Below are 12,006 nucleotides of genomic sequence, written 5' to 3' on the forward strand. Positions count from 1 at the left end.
AACTTACTTTTCCACCAATAGTGTGGGAGGGTTCCCTTTTCTCTACACTCTCTCCAGCATTTGTTATTTGTAGAGTTTTAATTTTTATTTATTTATTTTTGTCTTTTTAGGGCTGGACCTGTGGCATATGGAGGTTCCCAGGTTAGGGGTTGAATCGGAGCTGTAGACTTTTAAATAATGGCTACAGAATCTGTATTTCTGAAGAACTATGTTTTAAAAAAACCTCATTTAAATTTCAGCTAGTTTGGGGGATTCCTGTTTTATTTTATGAATAAACTTAATGAGATGTAATAGTTAAAAATCAGATGATAACAAAACCTTAGTATCTCCTGGCACTATTTTCACTCAGAATTTTCTGGCTTGTCGCCTTTTTTCAGGTATGATCTTATTGTATACAAAAAAGAAGCTTTGGAAAATAAATGGGAGATACTCTATTAGGACCATTGGTAAATGTAAATAGGATGACACTTGCTTTTCAAAACCCAGATGATATAGTTCTCATTATTGCAATGGCATCTCCAAGTCACTATGAAACTTTGTAAGCACAAGCTTTATAAAATTAACACAAAAACCCATTGTTAATTTACATATATGACTTATAAAACTGGCTGGTGAAATTTTCATCTTCTCTGGAACCAGGGCATAGTTGAATGGAGCAGTGGCCACATTGGGTCAGGGTGTTTTTTGGCTCTGTAGGTGGTATACAGCGTTATTTTGGGTAGTTCCTTTTTTTTTTTTTTTTTTTTTTTTGTCTTTTTAGGGCCGCACCCGTAGCATATGGAAGTTCCCATGATAGGGGTTGAAGTGGAGTTGCAGCTGCTAGCCTACCCCACAGCCACCGCCACACCAGGTTGAGCTGTTTCTATGACATATACCACAGCTTGAGGCAATGCCAGATCCTTAACCGACTGAGCAAGGTCAGGGATCGAACCCGAGTCCTCCTGAATACTGACAGGTTCGTTACCACTGAGCCGCAACAGGAAATCCTGGGTTCATATATGTTCTGCATTTCATCTTTCTAGTTCCCAAAGAAGAATTAATATCACTCTCCCTTCCCCTTCACTTTTCTCACAGTGGTGGTAGGAGACGATCTGACACAGATGTCTCATGAGACAGATGAGCTTCTTAGAATAAACACATGGTAACAGGTTGTTACGGTCAAAACAAAGATGAATGTGCTATAAAATCTTTATAGCAATATGCATCCTGCTGCTTTAGAACATAAGAATAAACTGTTGTTATAATATCCTGATGGAAGGACAGGTTTCTGAATTGCTGTTCAAACCCAGTGGTGCCTCAGATTTGAATTCTTAACACCTCAGCTGTGGATCTAACGGGGTAAGTTGGTGGGATGTTTCCTTCACATCCATCCATTTGGCCTTAGCCTACAAAGCCAGGAGAAGTTGTTATGTTATAGGGTGTTTCTAAGCTCGTTTCCAAATAAACCAGGTTCTTATTATTTTAAATCTATTCATGTAGCATAGGTGAAGCCTTAGTTCCACAAAGGAAAAAAAAAAAGCAAGGTTTCTAAATGTGGTAATATTATAACATAAGCGGCAGAAATCAATTTACTGGTTGCTCAATCTTTAGTGATACATTTGATTGCTTTCATGGTTCCAGATAGCAATTATTTCTAATATAATTTATTTTGCAGTGAGGGCCGAGGCAAGTTGACGGTATTTTCAGTTAAAGCTATGTTAGCAACCATGTGTGGTGGAAAAATGCTGGACAAATTGAGATGTAAGTATTTTCATATTATTTGAAAGATTTTATTTTCAAATTAGGACTTTTAAACCCTTTTAAATAAATGTTTTCAGAATTTCAAATGGTGGTCAGTAGCACCCTTTTGTTACTCCCACGGCACTCGCGTTGCAGCCACTGGCTTAAAGTACGCACGTTATGCCACCTACTGTTCAGATGGAAAACTTGGTTGAATGGCTTTGTTAGGTTTTTGGTTTTTTAGTTTAAACCAAGAAAACTCTGAAAAGACTCAGAATAGTCATATTGATATTTTTAAAATTCTTTTAAAAATATTTTCCATATTATTAAAAAATTATGCTTAAAGATGATTATGTTGATCATTTTTAGCTAGAAAATAAATTTCATTACTTTTGCCAGGTTCGTCAGGTTTAGCCTGTTTTGTAATTACTCCATGCTTTATCAGTGCTATTTCATGTGATTAAACTGGTTGTTTTAGTACCTTAGAATCAAGTGTAGTTACTTTGAAATTGATAGAGTATTCAGTTATCGTCCCTTAATTTTTTTTTTAACTATTTACCATTTTGGCATTTTCTTGTTCAGTAGATACTAGTGGTTAGATGAAGTCTAAGGTGATAAAAGTCACAGTAATTTTTCTGCTTTTCTTTTTTTTTTCTTTTTTTTTTTTTTTTCGGTCTTTTTGCCTTTTCTGGGGCCGCTTCCCACAGCACATGGAGGTTCCCAGGCTAAGGGTCCAATCGGAGCTGGAGCCACCGGCCTCCGCCAGAGCCACAGCAACGGGGGATCCGAGCCGCATCTGCAACCTACACCACAGCTCATGGCAAGGCTGGATCGTTTAACCCACTGAGCAAGGCCAGGGATCGAACTCGCAACCTCATGGTTCCTCGTCGGATTCGTTAACCACTGAGCCACGACGGGAGCTCCTCTGCTTTTCATTTTTATTTATTCACTCATTACGTAGTTTCTCACTTCCAAAGATATGCCAAGCATTGTGCTAGGTGCTTTAAGATATTTCCTCACTGAATCCTTAAAATTTCTTTAAGCGGTAGGCAGTATTTTCTTGTTTTGTAGGTGAGTTAACTGAGGGGGCGAGGCGGGGATTTCACCCCTGGCTGTAGCGTCGTCAGGGCCCTGTTCTAAGCTACGGGGAGCTCATCCTGTAACGGGAGACACCCATGTGATTCAGGTGCCCTAATACACGTGCCTACGGAGTAAGAAACTCTGGCAGGTTTCAGGGAGGTGAGATGGCAAGTGTGGGTTTTAATGTTGTGTTGAGATACTCTGTGCGTGGATTTGTGGAAGAAACTGGGGCATCTGTCCTGTAGCATTTCCCGGGGGCTGGATTTTGATGACTGCCTCCCCTGATGTTCCTCTGAGCCCTACATTTGCTGTTTGAATTGAAAGCTCTTGAGGCTTCATCAGCTTCAAGTACAAGCTTTTGGGTACAATTACATCATAGGTGCATTTGTTTTCTCTCTTTTTCTTAATGTGTTAACATGACATTAAGAATTGGAAAACTGGATGGCTCACTAGATGTAGATTTAGATATCTAAAAAAAGGTCTTAGGTAATATGTTTAGTCCATGTTATCTGGTTATCTCATTTCAAAATCAGCTGCAGTGTAAAACAGATTTTGGGTAGAAAAAAATTATGGTTTTACTTAAATGCTTTTCTTAGTTTTTTCCCCCACATAGTATGTCCAAATATTACTCTTTGGGGCTAAAATTTCGTAATTTTTTCTTAATTCTACCATGGTGTTTTTCTGAGAAAGATATAATTCAGATGAAATTATATTTCGTTTAAACCCAGAGAAAAGGTTGGGATTTTTGTCTTTTTTTTTTTTAATAATAATGATGCCAGATTAAAAAAAATACATGGCCATTTTTATTAGTATTGGAGAAACTGGTTCAAAATAGAAAAATGATTATTTAACCACATGTTCAAGATGACTCTGGACTCTTTAAGTTTCTATGATTAAATTACTACATTTACATAGAACTGGGACCTGGCACGTAGTAAGTACCAAAAGTTTGCCAAATATAAATTGTTATTTAACTAAAATTACTATAGTTATCTGCTGTAGCTCTGAGTGAAAAAGTGCAAATTCTAGTTCTGTGTGAGGTATGGAAAGGATCCAGGTAATAGCAGGATTTTTTTGGGTTTTTTTTGGGGTTTTTTTAATATGGCTTTTGAACTTCTTAGAGGAACACAAGTGACCAATAATTTGCTTGTGAACAGGACATATCAGTGTGCTCTCGACACCAGATCATTGCACATCGCAGGTGGATTCGTGACATACAAGCCACGCTAGATTACTACTTACCATTTAATGTTATTCAGATAGATTTGTTTCTTTATCTTCTTCATGTTCAAAATTATGGTTTCTTTACCATCTGTAGCTCTGTTTCTTCTTCTTTTTTTTTTTTTTGGTCTTTTTGTTTTTTCTGGGGCCACTCCCGCCCCGTACTGAGGTTCCCAGGCTAGGGGTCTAATCGGAGCTGTAGCTGCAGGCCTACGCCACAGCCACAGCAACACGGATTCCGAGCCGAGTCTGCGATCTATCCCACAGCTCACGGCAACGCCGGATCGTTAACCCACTGAGCAAGGCCAGGGACCGAACCCGCAACCTCATGGTTCCTAGTTGGATTTGTTAACCACTGCGCCACGACGGGAACTCCCCTGTTTCATTATTTTTATTGTACCCGTAATTGTCTTGGCCAGAGAATGAGATGTTTAACATAAGCAAAAATTTCAGGTATTGAAGCCTGTCTCTACTTTTTAACTTTAACCATCCAGGGTGGAAACGGCTCTAAGTGGGGTCTCTGCCCTCTGTTTTAAACCGAGCTCACTGATCTTAATTTAAACATTTTTCATTTCTTAGGGATGTCATTCTCTGATGCATTTAGAGCCGATTGGGAGGCCCTGTGTTGTTTGTCCCTCCTCATGTTTCCAGACTGCTGTGCTTTTTTCAGCTCTTGAATTTTTTGTTGGTGGTGGCGGCAGCCGCCATGGTGATGGTGATGGTGTGTGTGTGTTTCCTGTATTGCTGGTAAATATGATGGTATTATCAGTGTACCAGTTTCTAGACGTCTCTTTATTTCTGATTCACTTTTGATATGCTGCTGACAGAGAATCTATAACCAGCTTTCTTAGTATTCTACTAAAGTATGGATGGAAGTGATTGTTCAAGAGAGAAGCACTCGCTTTTGTAGCATGATTGTCAGTTTCGGCTATAGTGAGAATCCTGTTTTCCCTTGCTTTGCTGTTCATAGCTGTGTCCTGCTTGGTTGAGGTGGCCGAGTAATAGAGTGTAAGAGGTTGGCTGTAGCACTCACTCTGTTGTAACTTCAAATGATATTTGGCCGTTTATTCCCTTCTCTCTGCCTACTTACTCCCTTGTCTTTGTTCTTAGTTTCTGCGGCCTCTTGCTGCTGACTGCACTGCTACTGTTGCCTCTGTTAATGTTGCCATTGTGTTGTTTTTCTAATTCATGGAATATGCCTTAGCATTTTTACTTCTGTTTTTACCTTTCTGCTTTTTACCTTTTATTTTAGATTTTTTTTTTCCCTTTACTTTTCTCCCTCCCTTGATCTGTTCTTGTTTATTTGCTTGTTTAAATGTCAGGATATCATTTAAAATGCCTATTTGTGTTTGAGTTTGAAACATTTCTTAATTAGACTTTTCAGGTCTCTCTTCTTTGGAATAGCTTTATTGTCCAAAAGTGGGAGCTCAGTTAAACTTTAGAATACTGGCACAGTTGAATATACTGCCTTTAAAAATCTGCTTCAGGAGTTCCTGCTGTGGCCCAAAGGGATTGTCAGTGTCTCTGCAGCACCAGGACACAGGTTCAACCCCACCAGCCCAGCAGTGGTTAAAGGATTTGGCATTGCTGTAACTGTGGTGTAGGTCGAAACTGCAGCTCAGATCCGATCCCTGGCCCAAGAACTCCACATGCTGCAGGGCAGCCAAAAAAGAAAAAAAAAAAAAATGCGTAAATGTAATAATGCAGTTTTTAACAAAAATTTATTATTCACATAGAAAAAGAAATATACCCAAATAATACCATTAGGTGTTTTCTCTGGGTTGTAGCATAAAGATGGTTTTATCATAATAATTTACATTACTTATTGTTTTTGCATGTTTTTGATAGACCACACTTTGAGTAGATGGAGAAAGACTTGAGGTGTTTTTTTGCTTAGAACTGGCAGTTCTGACAGTTCACTTGTTTGCTCCCTTGATGTTTCATTAACAGCTTGTAGGGGGTCAACCTTTGAAGTTATAATTAAGCAGTTTCACTTGTTCAGAATTTAGCATCCTCTGCTATAGTCCTTTAACCACCTGTCACTGCATATTTATCCCAGCTGGTTTCTGTTAATCATCCGTTTGCTTCATTAGCCGGAAGTGACTCTTTAATCTGAATATTTGCCCATATTTACATTTCTCATGTAACCAGAATGTTTTAGAACTGGAAGCAAGTAAGAGATAAGTCCTACATCTGCATTTTATGAAAAAGAAAAAGATGAACGAAAGCCAGGGGAGGCCTGGAGACTTGGCTGAAGTATTTCCTTGACTGAGACGACAGTAGAAGCCCAAGGCATGGCTGATTCCCATACTCCAGCCTCACTCTGGCTTAATGAATGCTGTAGGAATATTCATGAGTATGGGAATAAAATATGCACTTGGGTTTAGTTATATATAGGTATTTATAAACATGCAGTTGTTTATACATGCTTTTGTGGGTTCGATTGCTCAGCTGGTAGAAAGATGAAAAGAGAAGATGAGAGTCATTTGCCAGGAAAGCTAATACGTGAAAGACAATGGCTTTCTCTTCTATAGACTTGAGTCTTTATTGTTAACAGATCTATCATCTTGCAAAAGCGTGTGTTTGGTCATACGCGGCCGGGGGTGGGGAATAGCTGGATAGATGGAATGAGTAAAACCAGAGTCATTATCACCAGGTCAAAAATGGAAACATACGTGAAAGTGGTAGAGTAGTAGCATTATTTTGCCACTACACAAAGGACAGTATTTTAAAAAGTATGTACGCATGTGTATTAAAGGGCTTGATTGTGGGTTTTTCACAAGGGAGAAAGCCTATATTTTGATCTGGAAGCAGCTAATGGGAAATTAGATACCTTTTTTCAGAGGTTTATAAATAGAATTACTGGAGAAATGAACCAGTGATCTGGGAAATAATTTATTCCCTTAATGCCAGAAGGGTTTAGGGCTTTAATTAGAGGACTAGTTTAATTTGGGGGATATTTTTATTAAATTTTATTGTCTCATATATTTCTTTGTTAAGATATTTTTACATGTATATAGTAAATCACATTAACTTAGATTTGTTGTAGTTCATTTACAGTTTAAAAATTAGCAATTATTTTTGTTTTTGTTTCTTCCCCTGCACCTGCAGCATATATGGAAGTTTCTGGGCCAGGGATTCACTCTGAACCACAGCTGTGACCCACACCACAGCAGCAGCAACAGCAGATCCTTAACCTGCTGCTTCACAGCAGGAATTCCCCAAACACTCCTTTATGGCTCTGAATCAGATAGGTGTAGATTTGTTGATGTGGTTGTAAACACATATGTTTTTGTGAGTGGAACGTATGTGTATTTATATACTTGTTAGCTGAAGTCCCTGGTCCTAAATATTTCTACCATTGGTGGCTACAGGTTAATAACTTGCTAGTTTTTCAGTTATGAATATCTGGTGGTAGCAGAAAACTTGACTAACAGTGGCTTAAAACCATTGGGATTTATTTTTCTCATGTAAAAGTGAGTCCAGAGGTTGGTAAGTTCAAGTTTGGTGCCATGACTGGCTTAAGGATGTCATCCAAGACTCGAGTTCCTCCTGTCTTCCTGCTCTGCTGTGTGTGGCTTTCCTCCTGGGATCATCAGTGACTGCTCTAGGCCAGGGCGCGTACTCACTTCAAGCAGAAAGAAGAAAGAGATGCCTCTATCAGGAACGCAAAAGCTTTACCATAGATTCACTCCAGAATTAGAACATGCACAAGAGGCTAGAAGGTCATTTTTTAAGGGGAGCGTGTTGCCATTCTGATCAGGGTTCAGTTAGGGAGTGAGAATGGGACAGTAGGTATTGAGTGGTAGCACCTTGCAGTGTCTGCCTCATCCCATATTGACCCTTAGTTTTTATTCAGATTTAATGGATGATTATATTCCTCGTTATAAAAATAGCAGCCAGCTATTTGAAAACTAAGTCACATGCTCTTCCCTCCTTCAGAGGGCATCCGTTATTCACATAATTGCTAACATCTCCAAAGCTCTCTATCTGCTCTCTTGACCTGTGGCCTAATACTCTGTTTCTACAAGATGGTTCCACTTGGAAATTTGCTGATTGGTTCAAATCCAGTTATATGCAAAACTAAGTATTTTTATCTTCAATGTGGTGATTTCATTCAGAATTGTCAGCATTTTTCTGAGTTAGCAACTTAAAATAACTCTTTTTAGAAATTCCTTTATTTCCTAATCCATTTTGCCATCAGCTTCAGTTTCCTGCATTGAAATGTCTTGCAGTTGACCGCCCCTCCCCCACACTGTCTCTCCTGTAATTCTGACTCTCACTTCCTTACTTTTGCATTTGCAAGATTTTCTAGCTGATGTCTCCAACTCTAGTCTTCCTCTTTTATTCCTTCTCCCAGTCATTAACAGTCTAATTTTCTTGAAACCTTTCTGAATATTTCTTCCCTACTTTAGAGTTTTTAAGCCAAGTCCAAATTGTTTCCTCTTTCAAAATTTTCATTTATAACATCATTTTCTTATTCAGTATTTATATTTACCTTTACTTCTCCATATAAATTATTGTCATCAGACTGTTCTCGTCAATGCACTGTTTCCTGCCTATCACGGCTCATAGATAAACCCTAAAATTCCTGCCACAGAGACCTTTATCCTCGTCTTCTTTTTATTTTTCTAAATTGAAATATGGTGGATTTACAATATTATATTAGTTGCAAGTGTACAACAGAGTGACTCAGTATTTTTATAGATTGCACTCGATGTAAAGTTATTATGAAATATTGGCTATGTTTCCTGTGCTGTATAGTATATCCTTGTGGCTTATTTTATGCGTAGTAGTTTGTATTTCTTAATTCCCCCCCCCCCTCCCGCGGTCTTGGCCCTCCCCCACCACTGGTAACCACTGTATCTGTAGCTCTCTATATCTATGAGTGTGTTTCTGTTTTATGATATTCATTCTTTTGTTTTATTTATCATACTCTTTTCTAGTCGTCCCCCCCAAAGCCCCACTCCCAGTCTGTTTTGACCTCATCATTCCAAATCCTATTTTTCAAGGCCTAGCTTTCTAAATTTTTCTTGACAGTTCCTGCCCATATGTTCCTGTATCTGTTCTGCACAGTATTTTGAAGAAGTACGGTGTAATGGAATTTCTTTGGAGTCAGATAAATGTGAGTTTAAATCTTGATTTAGCCACTAACTTTTCGATCTTAAGCAAGTTAACTTTTCTAAGCTGATTTGCTTATCTGTAACATTTAAAAAATTATGTGCATCCCCCCGTGCACACATATTTACCTTTTTGTGACAGTAAAATGAGGTAATATTTAGTGAAGTATAGTGGTACTTAATATTGGGGATTGCTACATGAAAATGAAAGCCCAGGATAGTAGTGTTTGAAACAAAGTTGAAGTTTATTTTTCTCTCACATAAAAGAAGTCCAGGAGTATGGTTAATATGTTCATCTGGGACCCAGGCTTCCTGTATCTTTCTTCCGTACCATGCCAGTGCACGGTGTCTACATGAACGTTGAGATGACCGCATAGTCCACGGTGGCTGATGGAGCCTCAGCTGTGATAGCTGCATTCCAGATAACAAAAGGAGAAAAGAAAAAAGAGTCTATTTCCAGTGTAGTCAGCTTCCTTTAACTTCCTGGAAGTCTCTCACAACTCTTTTGATTGGCCAAACTTCTAGTCACATAACCACAACTTACTAAGAGACGGCGCAAAGTTTAATCTTTTAGTTGGCTGCACAAATAAAATTAATGTTCTGTTACTGAGGAAGAGATAAGAGTATTGTGGTGGTTATAGGCAGAAATGGTGAGGTTTAACAAATGTGCCTATTTAGAATCAGCTTAATGCTTAAATTTTTCTTTGCTTCATCTGTATCTTATTTTTGTAGTTACACTGAAAGTTTCTCAGGGTATTAGGACCATATACAATCCTTCTTTGCTGTGTTTCAATCTGCCTAGCAGAGTGCTTGGCCCTTGGACCACTTAGTATGTGTTTGTTAAGTAATTGATTTTACTTTCCACAAGGACCACACTTCTTAGAGTCTCCTGTCGGATTTTTCTCACTTAATGGGTATTTAATACTTTTCCTTCAGCTACAGACTAGCAGCTTTCATGAGAGGAGTGTATTGAACATTTTCATTCCTTTGATAATTTCCTTTTTCCTAATGCCTTCAAAGTTACCCTGTGGGGTTGGTTATCTAAATTTTATCTTTCTTCCATTAATGTATTTTAAATGTTTTTTTCCCTATACCTAGTGCTTTGGGATAAAAACCACTGATTGAATCTGAAGAGTGATGCATATATGTTCATTACATACATTTTTTTTCAAACATATCTCTAATCTACTTGTTCATTGTGAATATATAGAATATGATTTTTCAAAATGTCATGTTTAAAAAGGGCTCAGGAAATTTTTTTTATACAAGTTTAACTCATTAAATTTGATTTGTTTGTAAAAAAACTGAATAGTTTGAAATGAAAGCTTAGGTTGCAGTTGTCAAGTTGTTTTGAGCTCCTGGTTCTTTTTCTCCCCCACTATGGGTGAGAAGAGGGGACTAACTAACTGGAGGCAGGAGACTCTCTACAGGAAGATAAAGAAGTAATAGTATTACTGGAAACATCTTTCCCATGTGCTTGGGTCAGATTTTATGTAAAAATAGGATCTTATACTGTCAAAGTGTCTTGTGATAGAAGAGTTTATATGAGTTCTTTTTATTCTACTCTGTACCTTACCAAGTGGAATATTTTTTTTTTCTTTTGTCTTTTTTTTTTTTTTGTTGTTGTTGTTGTTGTTATTGTTGCTATTTCCTGGGCCGCTCCCGCGGCATATGGAGGTTCCCCAGGCTAGGGGTTGAATCGGAGCTGTAGCCACCGGCCTACACCAGAGCCACAGCAACGCGGGATCCGAGCCTCGTCTGCAACCTACACCACAGCTCACAGCAACCGCCGGATCGTTAACCCAAGTGGAATATTTTAAAGAAACATACTGCCTAGGAATACATTACATCATTAATATATGAATATATAAATATAATTTCTTTCATACCCTGTCACCATTATGTGTATATATTCATTCATGTATGTTCAAATGTGTATGTGTCTTATATAAATACATGCATAAATGTAAGAGATAAAGAGATGCTGCTGTAAATTCTTCTTGGAATAAAGGGAGGTATAAATAGACAAAATAAAAAGGTATGTATTATCCAGTTATGTATGCTCTAAAAGAGTAGGTCTATAGACATACTTGAATGATGATTTGATGTCTAGGAAGAAAGAATAGTAAGTGGGTAAGAGAGAAGGGAGGGCCTCATCAGCAAAGTAAGCACATCGTGTTAATGAGAATGAGACTACTTGTTAACTAAAAATCATAGTAAGTGTATGATACTTTGTAATGATACTTTTGGGCTGGTGTACAGATGACATAGAGCCGTTTATAAAAAGTTGATGTTTCCTTATAGTTTGACTTTATTTGGTTTTGTTCTCATAGATGTTTTCTCCCAGATGTCAGATTCCAATGGCTTAATGATATTTAGCAAGTTTGACCAGTTTCTGAAGGAAGTTCTGAAGCTCCCAACAGCGGTCTTTGAAGGGCCATCTTTCGGTTACACAGAGCACTCAGTCCGCACCTGTTTTCCACAGCAGGTAAGGACAGTTTGATAGAATCTAGGACTAGCAGAGCTCCTCGCCACCCTCCACTTTTTGTCAGATTTCACCACGCTGCCTTAGTCTAGAGAGGAAAAAGAGCTTTAAATCAGGGGAGTGGGCTGTGGAAAAGGGGGGAGTTAAAAATTCACTTGAGAGCTCTTTATTTTGTCTGGGGGAGGGAAGTCTTTTCTGAAAAAAAAAAAGACAATAGTTGATATATTTTAAATTACTAAAAGTTTCGAGAAAAATGTTGAAGATGAAGTATTTATATTATTGCTATTGGACATACATTATTCTCTCTAATGAGGTTTTTAACCCTGACATAATAGGAATTTTGATAGAAAACTTAATGTGGTACTGGATCACTTCTTCCTG

At 38.1% G+C, this 12,006-nt stretch overlaps 1 protein-coding gene across 30 annotated transcripts in view; it reads left to right on the forward strand.

Annotated features, from left to right (window-relative positions):
- DTNB (dystrobrevin beta) overlaps window positions 1-12,006 on the forward strand; it is a 247,849-nt gene that overhangs the window by 68,765 nt on the left and 167,078 nt on the right. For all 30 annotated transcript variants that reach the window (XR_002342818.1, XR_002342817.1, XR_002342819.1 and 27 more), the window contains 2 exons: window positions 1,655-1,740; window positions 11,474-11,628. Coding sequence is in view for 26 of the 30 variants with exons in the window: in XM_021087742.1 (XP_020943401.1) it covers window positions 1,655-1,740; window positions 11,474-11,628 (241 nt within the window). In the remaining 4 variants the exon portion in view is untranslated. The remainder of the gene's footprint in view (window positions 1-1,654; window positions 1,741-11,473; window positions 11,629-12,006) is intronic.

The sequence above is a fragment of the Sus scrofa genome, chromosome 3 (genome assembly GCF_000003025.6).
Source record: "Sus scrofa isolate TJ Tabasco breed Duroc chromosome 3, Sscrofa11.1, whole genome shotgun sequence".
In the NCBI taxonomy this organism is placed as follows: Eukaryota; Metazoa; Chordata; class Mammalia; order Artiodactyla; family Suidae; genus Sus; species Sus scrofa.